The sequence below is a fragment of the Drosophila erecta genome, unplaced genomic scaffold, assembly GCF_003286155.1.
Source record: "Drosophila erecta strain 14021-0224.00,06,07 unplaced genomic scaffold, DereRS2 tig00000092-arrow-pilon, whole genome shotgun sequence".
NCBI lineage: Eukaryota > Metazoa > Arthropoda > Insecta > Diptera > Drosophilidae > Drosophila > Drosophila erecta.
The window spans coordinates 17,758,265-17,778,734 of record NW_020825207.1 but is presented as its reverse complement, the minus strand read 5'-3'; the positions used below and the strand labels follow the sequence as shown (position 1 = coordinate 17,778,734).

Genomic DNA, 20,470 nt, shown 5'->3' with positions numbered 1-20,470 from the left:
TAGAGGATTTTCCAAAAGTGTTAGAACTATTTTTTCTTATAGAAAAGATTGTGACTGTAGTAAAAGGTATGTGAATTTTAATGCATTAAAATACTATTTTTTCTGATCTTCAAATGTGTAAACTATTACAGTCATATAAGCCTCGATTTTTCATGTCACTTCACATTTCTCCGTAACAGATTAAGCGAAATGGATTTCCCATTCGTTTTCCAAAATTCGATGTGTTAACACCTTTGAAAATAGTTTTTGTCCAACATTTTCCGGTACCTATTTTGTTGTTTCTGAGTTCCTATTTCTGTAAATAGGCTGAATGTAAGTTTTTATTTTACATTGCAAAAAGAAGAATTGAATATGGCTTTTTAAAGTCCATTTAGTTGGCCTTTTAGAAGGAAATTAGGATACCCTAAACGCTTTTCCCAAGGCAAAATAAAATCGTAAGCGTAAATTTTCAATTTATATGTTCAATTAACTACACTTATTATATTTATCAGATCATGTGCTGCGGACCCTGTGGACCCCGATGCTGCGATCCGTGTGGCGGCTGCTACAACTGCTGCGTGGAACTCTGCTGTGTGCCCTGCACCCCAGCTTACATCCAATGCACCTTTATGCCGTGCGGCCCCAGGGGATGTTGCTGAAATAGGGAGGAGTCGGTGCCGAAACACGTCCAACAATAGTACTTAAAACCCTAATGTCTTAATAAACGAATATAATAAATGTAACTATCTTGTGTCGATAACTTTTCAAAAGATGTATTTTACTTTACTGTATTTAAATGGTTATGATCGGACAACTATGAGAGATTTTCATTTCCTTTACAAATTCTCCCAGTGCGCTTCGTCACTACGTGGTCTTCCGTCAGCAGAGGTTCGAAAGTCATGCTTTCCTTCTCTGACATAGAGAATTCAAATGACATCCGATCTCTGCAAATTTTCCCACTGCGTTTCGTCACTACGCGGTCCGTCAACAGAGGTTAGAAAGTCGTGCTTTCCTTCTCTGACATAAAGATATTCGAAGGCAAAATATTCAAGTCGATCTAGTAGTTTTTGAATTTATATCTGTCAACCATTTTTGAAGTACCAAATATCTAGAAGGGATCATATTCATTCTTTCCCTGAGCCTCGGTTTGAACACATCAAAAATATAACTGAAAATCCCAATGACCAACACCTTTTGGAGATAAATTTTTGCCGTGGTAACTTAAGAAAGAATTTTCAAAATTCACCTAAATCTCAATTCAAACACATTTTCTACACACTTTTCCAGTTTCAGTTCCCCAGTGAGTGCGTGTCCGTGATCATTGTCAATTCGTGGGTTCTTCTTTCCTTCCTTTGACTCGCATCCGAACAATCCTGCCCAAGATGTGCTGCAATCCTGGAGGCTGCTGCAATCTGCCCGCCTGCATCCAGTGCACCAACTTTTGTTTCAATTGCTGGACTGGAACTGCCGCAGTGCCATGTTGCCGAGGAAGCTGCATTCCGGGATGCTGCGGCAGCCCTAGGTGCTGTTGCTGATTAACTCTAAAATTAATGTGAAATAAAACAAGATTTTTGAAATAATCGGTTCATTTCTGTATTTAGTTGTCTGTATTTCTTTTACACCTTACTTATTGGAAAAACCAGAATTAAAACAAGAGAACGCTTTATAGGTATACCTAAAAATGGAATGGAAGTATTCAATATTTGCATATGTTCATTTTCATTCAGTACAATGGAAAAACAAATTATTAAAAACGGCGGGCTGTAAGAATGGGTCCGGCAGAGCGTTGAGTATAACATAAGGGTTAAGCGAAAATGCCATTAAGCATTTGCCGTGGCGTGAGCACGACAAATTGTATCTGGTCACACTGCACCGAACAAGAATCAAATCCGAACTAAAAGTAAACAATTAAACTGATATTTCTTGGCAATAAGGCAATCCAGAAAGAGCACTGGTTCCACTGCCAAGATGACGGACGGCAGCCACTGGCTGAACTGGTGTCGCCTGTGCGCCAAGGACGACGCTCAGGGCAATGTGAAGGTGCAGCTGAATGGGAACTCCCAGGGAACCTGGGACAATGTCCTGATAATGACCATTCGCAAGTACTTCGAAGTGCAAGTAAGTCACTGGGAGAAAACAAATAGTCTTCTGTAAAGATAATATTAAATATTTGTGCTCCAGATGCGACTGGAGGATGAGCTTAGCAGCGTGCTGTGCACGGAGTGCTATACGCTCATCAGCGAACTAATCGATTTTGCAGAGCATGTGACGAAAGTGCAGGACATCTTTGAGGTCCTGCGACGCACAGAAACGGATCACGACCAGCAACTGGATGTGGCTGCACTGCGTCAGCAGTATGGGCTATGCGAGGACGATTGGACGCACATTATCAAGCCCATTCCCGCTCTAGAAATGGAAACGGGCTTGGACTCCGATACTGTTCATCAAAAGCCCGCCAAAATATTACCAGAGTTTCCTGTGCCGGGAACAAACAACCAAGAAATCGAAATATCAGAGCGGCAGGCGAATTCCCACTTAATTCAAGCCAAAAAGATACTGGGAATGGAGATACCTAAGCAGGAGTTTATCGACACAGGCCCCATTCTGTTGGAAAAGAACACAAGTCAACTAGATATGGAGGATGTGCTAGACGAACTGTCTCAAGAGGAACTATCGCAATCTCGCGTCGACAGCACCATCTCTCCGGTTTCATTCGAGAATGATGTTAAGTCGGAAATGCTTGACAGCTGTGATGAAGATGCCGAATTGCTGTCTGTAGATCGCCAGCGAAAATATCTCGCTGTGACAACCACGCCAAATGCCCTGGAGTCAACTGCGGAGGAGAAGGCCAAACGGGGTCGCATGGACTGCGAGAAATGTGGCAAGGTCTACAGAAACCGCGCCTCGTATGAGAAACACTTGGAACGCGAGTGCCGCAGGATCGAGCGGCGTGTGAAAGTGGACAAAACAACTACAACCTGTGATATTTGCAACAAAACTCTATCCTCTGCCACGGCGCTGAAGCTCCACAAAGAGGGTATCCACCAGAATGTCAAGCCATATATCTGCGATAGTTGCGGCAAGCAACTGAAGACAATTACAGCACTGAATGAACACAAGCTGGTTCACACGGAAAGTCGTCCCTTCGAGTGCACCGTCTGCAAGGCGGGCTTTAAGAACCGCGCCCGGCTGAAGGCCCACTACCAAATCCATGCGGAGCCCAGTTTCGTGTGCAACATTTGCGGCAAGAAGATGCAGACACGACGCACCTGGAACATGCATAAGGTCGTGCACACCGAGGAGCGGCGCTTGAAGTGTGATGTCTGCGGGGCTCTCTTCAAGCGCTCGAAGACGCTCAAGACCCACCTGCTGAGCCACACGGGGCTGCGACCGTACGTTTGCAACTACTGCGACAAGTCCTTTGCCTGCAATGCCAATTGCCGGTCGCACAAGCTCAAGAAACACCCGCAGGAAGTTGAGCAGGAGGATGGAGCACGGCTGCCCTCTCGCCTCAATGTTCCCACGCTGGAGGAACTTCGCGTTATGTGAGTTGACATTAAGAAAAACTAGATTATCGGATTATATAAAATGCTTTATTTTCAGGACTCAAAAGCTACCAAAAGGAACAGCATAGAGTGGATGCTTTCAGCAGGAAACCAGCTTTAGCATCACTTAACGATTATCTCTTACCCTTAAGATGGCATTAGATGGGAATGTGCAATCTCCAATTTTCCAAACGTATATCTAAATACATATATTTAATAGGAGAGCCTTTAGTTACACGAGTAATTGGCCTTTTTTCTTGACAAGTAGCAAAAACTTGACAAAACACACTTTCTGCTGTAGACCGTAGTCGAATAATAAAAGGCATCTGAGTTATTTAAAAACAAAATAATTTTATTGTTGTTTAATGGAAATAGAAATTCTTACAATACAATTGTTGTTGCTGGTTGTTCTTGTTGGTTGGTTTAATATTAATGTTACACAACATTTTTTAAATGTTAATTAATACCGTATTTTAATATAATAATAATTTCATGTTTTTCGTTTTTTAATTACTTCGAAAATTGTGGCCCCTAAGCATTAAAAAGACTTTTATTTCCTTCTTTTATTATATTTCAAGTTCTCGCTGACGCTGTTTACTTTGCCATTGGATTTTTGAGCACAGTTTAAAATCTGTCATATCAAATTCAAATAGGTGTTCCCGAACTCGCCACTCTAGCAAATTTCAGCATTTAATAAATTATGATTCGTTCTCTGTTTTACGTTTTCCCACATGTATAAAAATATTCATATATAATTTACTGTAAGTACTTTTTGTTTCTCTTACACATTACATTAATGAGTTGTTATTTTGGGTTTGCCTTAATGTTTTATATATAGGTATATATATAAAATGCGCATACAGTTGGAATCTTAGGTAATAATAATAGTTAATGAGTTAATAACGTTCACATTCAATTACATCGTATTCAATTTAGTTACGATTATGATTACACTTTTATTTTTTTCTTGTCGAGTTTAAATATAATTAAAAAAACAATTGGTTGTGCTCAAAAGTGTAGAAGATTCAAGTTAAATGCTTTTCGGTTTCGTTTTCTCAAAAAAGTTTCTTGGTTTATGGGCTTATTACATTTAATTGTGCTGGATTTGCGGGAATGATGGATTAGTGTCTAGTGGTGAATGACAGATGATGACTGATTGATGATTGATTGAGTGACTGGCTGAGTGAGTATCATGCAGGGTATCTGTATCTGTATCTGTATCTGTATCTGAGGAGCCGAGCTGAGCTGATCCTGGCAGTAAGTTAAGTTAAGTCAGTTACAAACTTAAACCGAATTGTAATTGCTCTGTACTGTGGTTAAATCTTTGTATGCATGTTAGAAACAGTATATGGCATATAGTATGCATTTGGTGGGCGTGTATATATTTCTTTTTATTTTCCTTTTCATTTCAACGCAAAAAGTTAACAATTTCCTCGTTCGAAACAGCTGAGAATGGCCTGCCTGACAAAGTCTACATGTAATATAGATTTATATTTATAAGTATTGAATAAAAATGCCAACCCTCAATGATATACATTATTTGCTTGTCAGTCCATATTTTCCACTTTTTCTTGTCACTTGCTTTAACATTTTTCGTTTTTTCGTTTTTATTTTGTATCTCTTACGTGTAAAACAAAATTTGAGCGAAATATACGATTTGTAACTGAACGTACAGAGTAAACAATTAACCATAAAGAAAACATATTACTTTAGCTGATAAAATGTCTTAGTTTCATATGACAACGTAGTATATGAAAGCCATTTAAGCAACACCCTGTATATAGAATTCACTTGTTTTTTTTTTTTTTTTGTGTATGTTCAAATTCAACTTGGCTTTAGCGAGAAATTCAAATTGGGGGAGACATAAAAATCAATCCTTACACGGAAAATTGATAAATCGTTAGCTAAACATAATATATATGTGTATACAAAGAAAACTTAATTATAACGACATTTAACATTAGATTGGTGTTCCTTTTCCTTTTGTATTTGTTTTTGTTTTTGTTTTTCTGTTTCATTTTTGTTTTTTTATTTAATATTAATAATAATTAATTATAAAAATACATATATGTATGCATGATGACTAGATGATGATACCATGATCGGCTTAGTTGCACTATATAGCGTTATAAATATTAAAATCTATGCTGAATGATTGATTATGATTAAGATGAGCTAACATTTATGCATATTTCAATGATTTAGCAACGTTGATTCTTGTCTGTGTGAATTCTTTGTGTGCGGTTCGACCGTAGAGACTCATTTACACTAATTGCAAATACATTAATATTAATATAATTTTTGAGTCCCAAAATTTATTTAAAATAATTGCGTAACGTAAACTTGTCCATGCATCGGCATTACATTACATCTTCCTTTCTTCAACAACAAATTCAACATAACACAATTTCTGGGGAATGTTTGGTTATTAAAAATATTTCGATTCTCTTGCTTTTCTATTTCAAATGAAATGTTGCTGTATTCTGTCTGCCAAGTAGCTCTTGCTGGTTTCATTGATGTTGCTGTGCAATTTGTGCAATACTGCAAGAAATAAAATCAAAAATTAAATAAATCAAATGGTTTCATGAAGGAATTGAAAAATTGTAATCTTAAATTGGATGGAAATGTAATTACAACGCGAAATCAAAATAAATTTTTAAAGTTTAAAGGTCACCAACGCAGTTCCGTCACCTTTCAAAAAAAGTGTGATAAACAGAAGTATTTTTAAGCTTCCTATTTAGTTATTGCATTATACATTGCCCATTTGGTTCACATTTAAAGTTAGATAAACTTTTTCTTAAAATGATCGGCTTAAAAATTATGCTTTAGTTGTTTTTTTGCGTATTTTTAGAGTTTGTTTTCAATATGTCGTTTTTCGTTAAAAATTACAAAAATGCTTGGGATATGAATTTGTTTTTTTTTTTTTTTGTAGTTTTTATTTTTCGTAATCTTCAATAGGAAGAATAAGCAGCTAACAACAAACAGTTAATATGCCTTACTTTGCGTATATGCATTATTATTATAGATTATATTCACGGATGTATATAAATATTTTATTTGCAGCTAGAAAAATTAGCGAAAATATTCATTTTCCTTGTCCTTGTTTGTCTTGCGCGTTTCGAGATTCGGTTTTTAGTTCATCGAGAGTGAAAATCCGCATTCGGCTTTAAGTCAATTAAGTTATAGTTTCTCAGTTTAAACAAGTGCATAGGGAGAAAAAAAAGCGGAAGGAAACGGAAAATCTGTTCAGAAAAATTCCCTAAACGAGTCTTATGTTCATTTTATTTCACAAGAGTTTTTCATATTTTCATATTTTTCACGTTTACGTTTTTGAAGCAGTCTAAGATTTTGTTGTTTTCGAGTGTTAAAAAACTGTTGAGTTCACTACTAAGTGGCTTGTTTTCAAGCCTTTAAACACACACATAAATATAGTTTTTATACTCGTAGATATACAAGAATGTAGCGTTAAGTAGCCTAAAGTGTAAAATGTATTACAGATGGAGAGGTCCTGGACTTAATCCGGGGCTTCAACGTCAACTTGTTTTATTTTATAATTTTATATAGTAGCAACATTATAAATATAAATATTCATATATATGTATGTATATGTGTATAATTTGTTGTGTAAATCCTTTCAATTCGTGTATAAAATCAGTCATAGTTAATTATTTTGTTTGGTATTTATCATTTATGTTTATGTTAGTTGTTATGTTGGTTTGGATTGCTACTTGAATGTTCGGTGAAGTTCTTGACCAAGCGCTAAAAAGGTCTAAATAAGTAATCCAATGAATCGATATTGTTCCTCAATTTCTATTCTACTTAATCGTAGGGATAGCCTACATCTAATGCGAAAATAGGGGAACTAATGGGGCAATGAACCGATCATTTGTCATTAATGCTACGTTGAGTTACGTACAAATTACAGACATTCAAACAGACACTACTCAAGCATGCATATTAAATATATTTGGTTTCCCGTATCTCTTGCCTACTATCCACTTAAAACATTTGACGGAATATCAGAATTGAAGTCCTACTTATTGAAAAGGTCCAGGCACTAGCGAAAAACGATTCCAGATCTGTTTGAAAGGGTAACTCTGATCTGGGATTGTTTTACGTTGGGTGCTGGACTAAAAGTATACACACACACTCAATGGTTATTCAATTAGCTGCATATATCTATATGGTATGTTGTTAATAATTTAGTGGTTTAAGCATTTCGTTCAGAGCTTTCGTAATCTAATGCATATACTAATAATACTTAAAAACACTTCTACGAAGCCAGTTTGAATTTTAATTTACTTTTGGATTTGGGTTCCATTCATTATACTCGTAGTCTGCTGCTGTTTTGCCATTTCGCTATCGCTTTCGAATCCGAACTGCTGCCGATCATCTACTAGAACTTGTACAAAATTTAAATTCCATACAAACATGCTCAACAATGCAGACAAATGACTTTGATTTACGTTTTGTTCCGTTCCTTAATAACATTTATCAAAAATATAAACTACAATTAAAATGATTCCTCAGATATGACATACAAACACCAATATGCTCGTACTTATCCGTACATCCTAACATCTAGTTCTGTTCTGCGTAACTTGTGCCGACAGTCTCCTCTTTCCTAACCAACCCCAAAAAGAGAGTGAGATCGATCCGTAGATGGACCGATCCCGATTCGATTCGATTCGATTTCGCTTCGATTTCGCTTCGATCCGATCCGATCCGATTCGATTCCGTTCAACATTCATAGAGAGCTCCTAACAATCACAAAAATAATAGTAGCCATAATACGATTACGAGTATATGTAATACGCGTATGTGGCGGCCGCACTTCGGCACCAGCATGCATTGCCATTTATTAAACAACACTTACACTTAGCACTACTCAAATGGTGGAGTTACTTTACTTTTGAATTTCCATTTCAGAATTTTCCTTACATTTTTGGCGTCCTGTTTCCTTCGTTTATTTTCTTTGGTGACTCGAGACTTTGGCCCAAAAAACTAATCACAAATGGCGACACACGCAGAATGCCCAACTACATATACTATATCGGCAATGTTAACATACATAAATTTATAAATTTATATATATATATAGAGCGAGATACCAAAGCAAGTGTCAGGGGGCACTTAACGCCCAGTTTGGTTACATAGAGGGTTAGAGCACAGTTAATTGGCGGTATAAATGGTTTACATATCATATCGATCTGGAGTATCGGAAATAAAACTGCTAGTATAGTTACTTTTGATAGCTCACTGTGCTATGGTTGCACACTGTATCTTATAGGTATGTATATATAAATAATTTTTGTTTTTACACATTCCACAGAGTTGTGTTGTTGCTCCTTACCCGAGATTTAAATATATAGAAATATATATATTTAAAAAACTTTTATCGGTTTTCCATTTTTGTGGTTGCACAGTCTATTAGATTCTCAATTCATCAATTTGTTTATCAACATACATTCACATATATATTCATATAAAGATTAAATAGTTTACCACTACTATATATATAGATCTCAGGGGGTCGGGGGCAGGAAATGAAAGGAAAGGAAAGGCAAGGAAAGGAAAGTCGGCCTTAGGGGGTTAACAACATCGCATCTGTTCAGATCAAAATATAACCAATGCTAAGCTAGAAATGCTAAGAAAATAAGGGAAAATATTCAAATCAAATGAAAGTAAAATAAAGCAAACAGTTTGTTGGTTCTTTTTGTCAGAATAGGTATAAAATCTTTAATGGTTTTTCAGTTGGTTTTTGTGGCATTTGTTGGGTTGTGTTTTGTGTGGGCTTTTACAACATTTTCGTGGAGCAGATGTATGCTGTCTATTGTTTATAGTTTGTTATTATTATAATAGTCGTAATCATGTGTGTTGTGTCCCATGTTGTGTGTTTGTAGTTCGTTTTTTGTATAACATTTAAAAATGTAATAATAATAATAGTTGATAAACATAAAAACAAAGTTATGCAAGCACAAAATACAAATAAAACTTCTTTTTCAGAAACTGCTTGTGCACGCTAAAATGCTAATAATAAATACAATTAAATAGTACGCATTAGGCCGTAATAAATACCATCAATTTGCAGTATCTTATGTGTTTTAGGTTTTAGTTTAAGATTTATTTTCAACAATTTGTATATAAAAAAAATTTCAACAGTTTTTGTGTATTTTTTAGTTTGCTTTTTTTTTTTGGCTGTCAAGTAAAAAGTGTTTCTCACACAGAAAACGTACAATACTTTGTTAAACCCTTCATCGTTATTACAGCTACCATTACATCGATACATTATCTTCAATTCAATACAATAGTTCAATTAAAGTCAATTAAGATTACAACAAGAAAGAACTAAAAAATATATTTTTGTATATTTAATAATCTCACTTAAGTAAATACACACAAAACATAGGTAATTATCAAATAATTCAAATAATAGGTCAAGCAAGTCAGAAATTACACAGAACAAAGAGTTTTTTCAAAACAAACAAGGGAACGGGCAACTAATTTATTTAAATACTACGTGTTTAATACAATAATGTTAAATTATACTCAAGAAATCTAATACCTGCTTATGTGTGGGCGTGTCAATGGGGACGACATGGGTTCAAGGGGCGGGGTTCGCGTCGCGTCGCATTGCGTTCCAAGCAAAACCAACAAAAATACATAGTGATTACTTTTAAAATTACAAAATAAACATTTTTTAAATGCTGTTCCTGTTAATGTTGCGTTTGTAGTCTCAAAAAGTTGTGTTTCCTTGCCTTAATAGTAATTCACTTTAAATATCTAACGACCTAACTTCCTTTTAACTAACCCCTAAAGAACACTTTTGTTAGCTCTGCAATCATTTGAGGCATATGCCCATACAAGTAGTAAATGCTTTAACTAAATCATTGCAAGTATAAGTCGATGTGCATACAGTGCGTAACAGAGCAAGGATACGTGAATGTCCAATTGAACTATCCTTCGAAATATCCTTCGAATGTCTGAACAACCTATTGGATCCTGATTGTTGCGCACTGTGTGGCTTTTGTATTTAGTCCCTATTTCTGTCAAGGAAGTAAACATAAATTAGCGATTGGTCTGGCTTGGCTGGGTAATCCCTATTCCCTATTCGCGGTTTCTTCTTTATAACTATTAAATTATTTGAGATTTTTGATTTACTGATTTAAGTGTTTATCGTATATTAATAGACATATTTAATTGTATAATTATAATAGTTATAAATGTTTCAAGTCTTCTGCGCTGATTGCCAACTTTTAGTTAAATGTTACTTTTAAATACTCAATTAGATCTATGCACACCCTTAAGATAATTCGACTTCGCACTCCAAGTTACCACTAACTGCGAGGGGGGAGGGGTATTTGCTTGGTGTACATAAATATCGCCTTGTTTTGTTTGATATACACGTTTCAATGTTTATTTAAATTCAATTTGACAACAAATAATTTTTGCGTATAATATAGTAATATATTTTGGGGTAAAACAACAAATTCGTCCGTGTTGCTTTCGAACAAAGAAATTACTTTAAAAAAATAAATGCCTAAACAAAAAATAGTTCAACAATCAAGAACAAAAATTTTAACTATTTTCAGTGCGTTTAGTTGTTTCTGTTTTTGTTTAAATTAAAGAAACGGAAATGGGTTTTTGTCTGCATTATTATTAGGGGCATTCCATCTTCTTTTCCTCTGTCGTGTGTACAATAAAACAATGAAAAACATAAATTCTAAGCGAGTATAAAAATTGTGAATTGTTGTTTGTGTCGCGGTTCGGTTTTGGGTTCGGTTGATTTCGTATAGAAGTAGCAAACATGTCTTAGAAGGTAATTAATTAATGTATACATATAAATAATCAGTAATCAATAAGTGGTATAATCAAAAATAATTTATAAACGTAAAAAACAGTTATATAATATATAATGTATCAAATGTTTATGCAATCAAAAATAATAATAACAAACAATTTGCGCAATCATATATCTAAGAATTACAATCAATTATTAATTAATTAATGCTCGATACGCGGCTTCATTTCTTTTCGACATTTCATAGGCGGTTATTTGTTAAGTTTATTTTATATCAACTTCTTTTTTTTTCCTAAATTTTTTCTTTTTTTTGTTTTTGTTTGCTGTTGGCAACGAACAGAAAAAAGTGGAGGGATTTCTTCTGGTATTTATATAGTTAAAAGTGTCATTTTTTTGTTTGTTTCTGGTGTTTTTGCTTGCTTTTGTTTGGTGCGCTTCTAATCGACAGCCAAAGCGAATAAGAGATGACTTGCACGCGAGATAGGAGGGTTTGAAGTGAGAAGTGTGCAAAGATATAGAGAGGCGGCGACACTATCCGATTTGAACATGAACATGAATACACAATATATATATTTATCATAAACAAGTACGCACAAAATAAAAACTAAGCTTAACAGTGTAAATATATATAAAAAATAAAACAAAATTCAACAATAATTTAAAAGATAATAAAAATCATTCCAACAGTGTGCGTGTGTGTTATTACATAGCGAGCAAAGTCTAAGGCTATGAGAGATGACAGATCGGGGGAGATAGGGGCTTATAGATTTCGATTTCAACTTCGATTGTGTAGATTTAGAATTAGAGCTGGATAGACCGCGCAAGTCAGACTATTGAGAACTTAGCCTATAGAAGTAGTGAGAGCCGGACCACAGATCCTCATCCTTTCCGGACTCACATCCATGGAGTGTGTGTCTGTGTGTTTACATACCCACTGGCGCCAGTTGGACATAGCGATATATGTAGAGCCGATAGTCCTTGCTGGCCAGCACCACACTGCCGTCGTCCATGAGCGCCACATCGAAGCACTGGGCGTGCTTCACCTTTGACTCGAGCGCCGAGATCAGCTGCCCGTCCTGCGTGAAGATCGTCAGATTGAAGTTGTTGTGGTTGTCCGCGATGAGGATCTCCCCGTTCGAGTTGATCCCGACGCCAATTGGATAGTTGGTAATTCCCTCGCCGCCAATCTGCCGCAGATACTGGCCCTCGTAGTTGAACACCTTGACGCAGTGCGCCCGATTGTCGCTGATGAAGATCTCCTGCTTGTCGTTGACCACCACGCCGTTGGGGAACTCGAGATGCTTAGAGCACCCGAACTTGTGCAGCACATTGCCGTTCTGATCAAAGATGATCACACGCATCACCTTGCACTCCACCACAATGATTCGTCCCTTGTTGTCCACGGTCACGCCGCGAGGATGCTGCAGAATAGTGGCCCCGAACTTCCTCACAAACTGGCCGTACTGGTTGTATATCTGAATCTGGTGCGTGGGCGAGCGCTCGGTGACAATGATATCGCCGGAATTGCGCACCACGGCCACGCGGTTCGGATACAGCAGCTGCGAGTCACGCTTGCCGCACTCGCCAAACTGGAACTTAAAGCGTCCCTCCTTGTCGAAGATCTGAATGCGGTGGTTGTTCGTATCCGCCACAATGATGTCATTTTGGGCATTTACCGCCACACCACTGGGTTCTGTGAACTGGCCCTCCATCACGCCGAATTCGCCAAACTTGCAGTGGTAAATCATCTTCTGGCGCTTGATCTGCGACTTGGGCGGATAGATAGTGGCCGAAAGCAGTTTGTTGGTAAGGTCCAGCAGCGATTCTGAGCTCACGGTACTTCCGCCGGCTCCAGCGCCACTGACCACGGATCCTCCAACAGCAGACAGGCTGGCAAACGCATCGGCCACTGCAGAGCTGCCGGACACGCCGCTTGTCACCGATGAAAAGAGATTGTCGCTACCGCCGTTGCTCCACTTCTCGTAGGGATTGTAGTGGGCCACGGCACTGGTGGAGGAACCATTGCTGCCGGTGTAGCCACCTCCTCCTCGCTTGGGCATCAGCTCGCCGAAATGCTGTTCCACTGCCAGGGCGTTGCGATCGCGACCGCTGAGCAGAAGTCCTACGTTGCTGAAGGCTCCCACTGCTCCACCTGCGCCAGAGCTGCTATCCAACAAACTGGCGCCGCTCAATCCAAGACCCAAGCCATGCAGGGATGATTGCGCCTGCAGCTGTTGATGATGGGCCGTCTGCTGATGATTGTGGTGGCCATGATGGTGTGACTGTTGGTGGTGACCATGGTGACCACTGCCCGCACTGCTGGCGCTGCTATTGCTGGCGCTCTGTGTTGGCCGGGCAATTGGCGGCTGCTTTCCATGGCCATTGCTCGTCAGGCTCATGCCAGTAGGTCCGCCGTCTGAGCTGTTTGCTCGAATGTAACCAAAGGTGTTGCGCACGCCTGCCTGAATCGACTGATAGTTGGACATAAACTCTATCTCGAAGGGTAGCTGCATCTCCTGAATGCCCGTCTGTAGTTGCTGCTCCAGGGATTTGCGCAGGAGAAGGGCCTCTGCCAGCAAGGAGGATGGCGGAGCAGGACTCCGCTCTACCGCCTCACAGGTGGCCAGTCCCTTGTCGATCAAGTCGCGGGAGCGTTGCTGCCACGAATTGTTGCTGTTAACCTTGGCCGTGTACAGCGTTTCCAGTTCCTTAAGCAGTTCTGTCTTGCGCTCATCCAGCATGGAAGCGAAGAACTGGTGCGTCTCGTTCAACTCGTTGTGAGCCTTTTGGTACTGCAGCTTCACCTTGGTTAGAGTCTGGTCCGAGTTTCCAGCAATGCCGACAATCTCGCCAATTTTGCCACGCATATCGGCGAGCAGAGTCTGCAAAGCTGTCTCGTTGGCCGTGGATCCCGTAGAGGTTGTCATTCCGGGTGACTGCACGTTCTCCAGTTCGTGAAGACCTGTGGAGTGCTCCAGTACAATGCACTCCTTGCATACCAGGATGCAGCAGGTGCGGCAACTGAACTTGAGCAGCTCCTGTTTGTGTCGGGGGCAGAAGAGTTGTCTCTGCTGCTGCTGTTGCTGCTGCTGTTGTTGTTGTTGCTGTTGTGGGTGCAGTGAACCATAGATGCTATCATCTCGCTGTTGCTCCTGGGAATTTGCCTGAGCGGCGGCTGCCAGTACTATCTTCGAGAGTTGCGACATGGGCTGCGCCGGCAGCAATTGTTGCTGCTGCTGTTGCTGTTGTTGCGAGTCGAGCTGTTGCTGCTGCTGCTGCAGCATCATGGTCAGCGAACTGGAGTACTTGAACTCATTCGATGCCGGATTGTTGCTGGGCGATCCAACGGACAGCGGAGTGCCAGTGGTGCTTGCTTCAAAACCCTTTATCAGGCACACATTGTGTCCGTTGAAGCAGTGCATAAACTCATGAGCAGTTACACAATTGGCGCACAGATAGCTCTGGCAATCGAAGCACTTGGCCACCGCGTCGCTGCACTTGCTCTTGCAGGCGGTGCAACGTGGCGGAGATCCATTGGCGGATGTGTTGCTCGAGGAGCTGTTGCTGCTGCTGTTGCTTCCCTTGCCGGCTCCCACGACCAGACTGCTGATGCCCGAGTTGCCGCCATTGTTTGAGGACTGAAGATTACTGCCGATAACGCCTGGTCCATTGCTGCTCGCAACATTGTTGGCGCTGATCACACTGCTGCTGGTACTGCCGCAACCGCTGAGGCCGCTGGTCGAGGAGCTGGACGATGACGAAGACGAGGATGAGGACGATGACGACGAGCAGGAGGACGAACTGGCCGAAGAGCTGGACGACACGGAGGCCGAAATGGGGTGATGGCCATTGATTACCGTCACCTCAGAGCGTGACTTTACGCTGCTGCCGCCCGTGTACTCATCACTGCAGATTGCCGAATCGCTGGCCGGTGGCGATGAACCGCTCAACGTGAGCGGAGAGTCTGATAGATAGCCGGCGTGTTCGTACGATTCGATGGAGTTCGCCCCGCCCCGCATCGAGTCCAGAGATGGTGTCGGTGAGGACGCCATCTTTGTGCTGTAAGTGCCGTCGGTGGCTCCGTTTACCTTTAGGAGTAACAGCTGCAAGGAGAAAGAGCAGGCGGAGGGTTTAATTAAACATGGTGGTAGATAGTTAAGATCTTTAAGATCAAATACATCTATCGAAAACACTGCGTTTGTTTTAATCGAAGTTTCCCCACAATAAAGGTGAATAATCTTAGCATTGGTTTCAGTACTGTCTGTGCCAACCACGCTTATTTTTTTTGCCTACTCCTCCCCACTTCCACCGCTCAAATCGAATGACCCATGAGTCACCTGCGGTCCTTGTCGTTTATCCTTGTGAGTCAGCAATTCCTCCACTTGAACCCAAACGTTTTGGCATTTCCATGGCCCCTCCAAACAAACAAATATGCCACACCCACAAGCAACGGCCCCTTTTCCTTAGTCATCCCCTTTGTTATCATAATTTGTAGTTAATTGCCTCCTTCCAACCAGCCGGTTCCGTCTAATCCCCCAAAGCGAGACAGCTGTGAACCGTGTTTTATTAAACATCTTCGAAGACAGTTGAAAGGTATGTGGCTTGCGTTTTCCCCTGGCATTACTATTTCCCCAGCCCAACACACTGAATCGAATCAAACTAAGGCTCGCGCCCCCACGGAATGCTTTTAAGCACAATTCCAATTTCCTACGGCAGAGTGGAGAAGCGGGGCTGAAAGTGAAGCTGTACGCCTGGATGAAAGGACTTTGACCGGGGAGGAAATCGCTGCCCTTCTACATCTACCACCCCCCAACCTTTATCCTTGCGCTGAGACGGACACAAATGCAATAAACGCACGCACATCAGACGGACAGGACACCCCGTAATCATAATTTTACTTCCCCTTTTCGCTGCCTTCGCGGTTCGTTGCCTTCGAGAGGGACGCCGAATCTGGAGTTGTGTAGAAGTCAGCAGTAAAAGCAGGGATAACGAACGGGGGGAGTTCCGCAACAAACCCCCGTCGCAGGAAAGTAAACAAAAAATAAGGAAAACTGTGGAGCCCCGGAGAAACTTCTCTAGATTTCCAGACCAGTCGAAACTTCCGTCAACAAGAAACCCAACATAAAGGCAATCCAAGTGAAAGCAAAGAGAGCCAGCGATACGAAACGAAACTCAAAATCAACCCCGAAAAATGCGCCCGAGGGGGGAATTTTGTATGTCGGAGGGATGGGAAGGGAAGGGTGACTGCAACTGTCTAGACTGGATGTACATTTATCATGCACATACACCCACACCTAATGCCTCTTCCAGTGCTCCCTAGAAAGTCCTTGTAGCTCCACAACTATTCACTTTTTCGTTGTGAAGGATGTTCATTTGTTTGACTTGCAGGTTGATTGGGTTGCCTAAAATATTCCTCTAGCTGTAGTTACATATGCTAATCCCTTTATAGGAATTGAATAGTAAGTTTGTTTAAAATAAAATGAAAACATTAGGAGTCCGTTAGAGGAATATAAACCAATCGCGCACAGTATAATTTACAAAAATAAAAACATTTACTTGTAGCTCAAACATTCTGTGCAAAATTATTTCACTAAGCTCAGCAATTTTCTAGAAATGCTTAACTATTTGAACTGTTCAGTAACCGCCTAATCTGAATACCTTTACCATATATGGTGGTAAATAGCTATATTTACCGGTGAATTTCCCCGGCAAGGGAAAAACTGCGGAACAACGAAAACTAAACGTAAAACTCGTTAAACGGAGATAAGCCGACTTACCTTTGCTTCTTTGTTGCTGTATTTTGTTGTAGAATTTTCTATATATTCCAGTTTGCTTCCTGGTTTCCTGATTTCTTGTTGTTGTTGTTGCTTCTCACTGCTGGTTGCCGTGTTGCTTTCTCGCTCTTGCTTGCTACGCAGTCTATATAATAAATTGCGTGGGATGGTTGCCGTTGTTTTGGTTGTTGTTGTTGCAGTAACAAGTTGAAACAAATTTGTGTAGCATACTTTCAAGTGCTGTCAGATAATTGCGTCGCGCGCACAAAAGGCTGCAATGAGAAAAGAGAACAAAATGGTTATTAGGAAGGATAATTGAATGCAAGGTTACTTCAGTCTTTTTTTGGTTTATTTTATGCATTACAGTGACGTCGTGCGCGGCAAGGACACTGCAAACTAAAGTAATGTTAAAAACTTCGCTAGTTATGTACAAATTGCGTGACGTGAATGCTACGCGGCTCCCTGCAAAACTAACTCTGCGCATAATGCAGCGACCCGGGTAAAGCTCAGGTCCCCGCAAAAGCAGCGACGCCGGCAGTGGCTGCGGCAGCGGAGCGGCGGAGAGCGGCAGATGTCCTGGGGATTTTCCAGCTCCCAAAAACAACAACTACTCCGCACCAAACTGCAGCCATGCAATGCAATGCCACACTCCACAGTCTGAGAATTTGGTGTCTGCCTTTTAACCGAGCAACTTCCAGAAAGACAGAGAAACAAACTGGCGGAAAACCCGGGAAAAATCAATACATCCTATTTACATTTACTAAGAGAGCGACCAGCGCGGGACGAGTCCCAAAAAGAGCGCTCTTTTTGCCGAACTGTTGAATGCCGGCTGCAAAAGCAACAATACAACTGCACACATCACTACCCCCTCTCGTTTATGTTTTAGCAACCCCTAAAACAATATGGCGGCGAGTCACCCACAACAAAATAAATAAAAAGAGGAAACTTCCCCCCGAAAGAGCAACAATTTTCCTCGGCAAAAATCATTTTTTTTGCGCGCGCTACAGGTTGCGTGAGAGAACTAAAGAGAGCATGGAGAGAGCAGCGCAGAGAAAGAGAATCGTCAAGAGAGACGCGCAACAAAAGCAGGAAGCGATAAACGATAAATACACACAACAAAAAAGGAACATACTTCGCAATTCCACAAGTTAAGCAAAGTTTACATTATGAAAGATAAATGATTATTCTTAAAAATTTGTTTAATCACTTCTATTTTTTGGCATACATATATGTTTTGTCAGGTTTTTAAAAATCAAAATGTCCTATCCGCTAAATAATATATTACTTTTCATTTATAACATAACAAATTTCGTTTCAGTGTATGCTCTGCGCATGTTTTTTTCCAATTTGGGCAACGACCGCATCCAAAAGCACTAGCAACAAAACGTTCTCTCGGCCGCCAGCCTCTCGCCCTCTCCTTCTTCTTTTCCCCAACCTTTCACTCTGCATTTCTCTGTTCTATGTTGCCGCAGAACTTTCGAGAGGAAGAGAGGAGACAACTATGCTAGAAATGACGTTGCAGCAGCATCATCGCATTCACATCTCATCAACATAACTGCATAGCGAAAAATTCTGTATACAGGCAAAGGCGGCAGTAAGGCGTCGTAAGAGGGCGGAGAGCGGAAAAGATGAGAGGAAAATAGCCAGACGACAGGCACATAAATTCGCACACACACACGTTTAAAAATTACATCTTTACACGTGTAAAATAGCGGCATTTTAATGTTGCTTTCTGCAACATTACGAACTGTTGCGAATCGCGGAAAATGAGGGAGGGCAACAAAAATCAAGCGGTGATCTTCAAAAGGTATCGATAACTCACTCACACCTGAAGTACACACACATACACAAACACATAAGCGTAGCAATACACAAAACCTGACTCATAAATTGTATACCACCGGCAATTTGATCAAATTAGTTAATAAATACAAGAATAGCACCAAAACGTCACCGTTCAAAGTGGAAACAAAACATAGACCTGCGTTTTCTTTGTGAACCACGAAAATACCCTTATAGCTAAGAATTCACATTACACTACTTTATGCCATTATATTAACCCATTATTTTATTTCTAGTTCCATTGAATAAGATAAGTATTGACTAATAAGTAATCTTTATAACAAGCCTACTATATTTAGTTAGGCATCTAAAATACTTGCTGTACATGAAAACCAATACATTCCTTGACAAAAGTGCAATACTCTCAATTAGAGAGTATTCCTTGGCGGGGGGAGCGAGGGGAATTGATAATGAACGAGTTGTCTATCGATTAGATTAGCAAATTTGGAAGATAGTTGACGGAGAACAGACGGAAGAGTGGTGAAGCGGTTCGGGACTAATCAAACTGACAGTTGGGATTGTATATCATGACAAGATTAATATCATTGGGCCACGGGCCCATCAGAAGAATTGAATGGAATCGCCTCCCCTTTTCGAGAAGAGGGAGTGGAGCTCAATGTCTGTGCCATATGTTTTACTTAGCAGTATTTTTTGGGAAGGGTAGAAGGGGTGTACGGACAAATTCCAGACCGCTTGTAAAAGTGTTTAAAAATAGAGCGGGCTAATAATCAGAAATGCGAGTGCAGTGCACTGAGGGCGTGCCCGAACCCCCCTTTCGCCCTCCTCCCACCATAATTAAGCACGAGAAAAGAAGAAGAATCGAGGAACAGCGGATGGCGGACGTCGGAAGAAAGAATAAGAATACAAGAAAGGGAGCAAAGCGAAGCGGAGCAAAAGAACCGACGTGGTTACCCCATGTGAGAAGTGGAACAAACTGCGCACAGGCATTACTAATGCAAAACAATTTGTACAAGATTATAAATTTCATGGCTCAGAAGAACTGGAAAGAAAACAAAGCGAGGCATTGCGATGTGCTGCTGATGACGATGATTATGGAAAAAATAATGATCGGGAACAAGAGCGCGCAGCACCAAGTTCAAGCCAAATTCTTGATTGGTATGTGGGAGAAAATAGGGGGTGCTGCATGTACGTAAAACTACAGTGGAACCTGGCCAGCATGAACATAAAACCAGTCATCGATGGTGCGCTTTACTGCACTGTACTTTACTTCTTCCCGTGTCTTGTAAAAAGATTTGTTTTCGAATTTTAGACGATTTATTGGGCTTCCACTGTAATTCCGCAAAAAATGCATAAGGAACCAGCAAAAACAACTACAAAGAGATGGGGTAAGAGGAGGCAGGGCGTACGTTCTGGTTGTGCAGCAAAATAAACAAGGCTGTGTTCAACTTCCATGCATTCCCCTGCGGAATGTTTTTGGGGTTGCAACTGCAGCAGAGTTCAATGGTACCAAAAGCAGTAATAGCGGCAGCAAAAACAAAGGCAATTACCATGACACACACACCCACTGA

General features: G+C 40.4%; 4 protein-coding genes across 5 annotated transcripts; 3 read left to right on the top strand and 1 right to left on the bottom strand.

Annotated features, from left to right (window-relative positions):
* The first annotated feature begins 105 nt into the window (after window positions 1–105).
* On the top strand, window positions 106–722 carry LOC113564300 (male-specific sperm protein Mst84Dd). 2 transcript variants are annotated; one of them, XM_026980668.1, is made up of 3 exons: window positions 106–312; window positions 366–434; window positions 492–722. In XM_026980668.1, exon 3 carries the CDS (start codon window positions 495–497, stop codon window positions 636–638), a length of 144 nt encoding a protein of 47 aa, XP_026836469.1. In that variant the 5' UTR covers window positions 106–312; window positions 366–434; window positions 492–494; the 3' UTR covers window positions 639–722. The 2 variants fall into 2 exon arrangements, with proteins under 2 accessions (XP_026836469.1, XP_026836471.1); XM_026980670.1 differs by having other exon boundaries at window positions 177–312; window positions 375–434.
* Window positions 723–1,091: 369 nt separating this feature from the next.
* On the top strand, window positions 1,092–1,575 carry LOC26526573 (keratin-associated protein 9-1). The gene is made up of 2 exons (XM_015157332.2): window positions 1,092–1,195; window positions 1,267–1,575. The coding sequence occupies exon 2, from the start codon at window positions 1,362–1,364 to the stop codon at window positions 1,512–1,514; it is 153 nt and encodes a 50-aa protein (XP_015012818.1). The 5' UTR covers window positions 1,092–1,195; window positions 1,267–1,361; the 3' UTR covers window positions 1,515–1,575.
* Window positions 1,576–1,807: 232 nt separating this feature from the next.
* Window positions 1,808–3,871, top strand: LOC6549153 (zinc finger protein weckle). The gene is made up of 3 exons (XM_001974246.3): window positions 1,808–2,097; window positions 2,161–3,524; window positions 3,583–3,871. Exons 1-3 carry the CDS (start codon window positions 1,948–1,950, stop codon window positions 3,611–3,613), a joined length of 1,545 nt encoding a protein of 514 aa, XP_001974282.1. The 5' UTR covers window positions 1,808–1,947; the 3' UTR covers window positions 3,614–3,871.
* A 1,691-nt stretch (window positions 3,872–5,562) lies between these two features.
* LOC6549154 (brain tumor protein) lies at window positions 5,563–17,336 on the bottom strand. The gene is made up of 3 exons (XM_001974247.3): window positions 17,103–17,336; window positions 12,257–15,428; window positions 5,563–6,065 (listed from the first exon to the last, which is right to left on the bottom strand). The coding sequence occupies exons 2-3, from the start codon at window positions 15,375–15,377 to the stop codon at window positions 5,986–5,988; spliced, it is 3,201 nt and encodes a 1,066-aa protein (XP_001974283.2). The 5' UTR covers window positions 15,378–15,428; window positions 17,103–17,336; the 3' UTR covers window positions 5,563–5,985.
* Window positions 17,337–20,470: the final 3,134 nt, after the last annotated feature.

What these genes read in the sequence shown, in the direction of transcription:
- LOC113564300 (XM_026980668.1), top strand. Translation starts at nt 495, where the DNA reads ATGTGCTGCGGACCCTGTGGACCCCGATGCTGCGATCCGTGTGGCGGC.
- LOC26526573 (XM_015157332.2), top strand. Translation starts at nt 1,362, where the DNA reads ATGTGCTGCAATCCTGGAGGCTGCTGCAATCTGCCCGCCTGCATCCAG.
- LOC6549154 (XM_001974247.3), bottom strand. Translation starts at nt 15,377, where the DNA reads ATGGCGTCCTCACCGACACCATCTCTGGACTCGATGCGGGGCGGGGCG. An exon ending in TGTCCAACTGGCGCCAGTGG is followed by an intron (nt 6,066 to 12,256) that starts GTATGTAAACAC and finishes TATTTCTTGCAG; the next exon opens with TATTGCACAAATTGCACAGC.
- LOC6549153 (XM_001974246.3), top strand. Translation starts at nt 1,948, where the DNA reads ATGACGGACGGCAGCCACTGGCTGAACTGGTGTCGCCTGTGCGCCAAG. An exon ending in GCAAGTACTTCGAAGTGCAA is followed by an intron (nt 2,098 to 2,160) that starts GTAAGTCACTGG and finishes TTTGTGCTCCAG; the next exon opens with ATGCGACTGGAGGATGAGCT. An exon ending in CTGGAGGAACTTCGCGTTAT is followed by an intron (nt 3,525 to 3,582) that starts GTGAGTTGACAT and finishes CTTTATTTTCAG; the next exon opens with GACTCAAAAGCTACCAAAAG.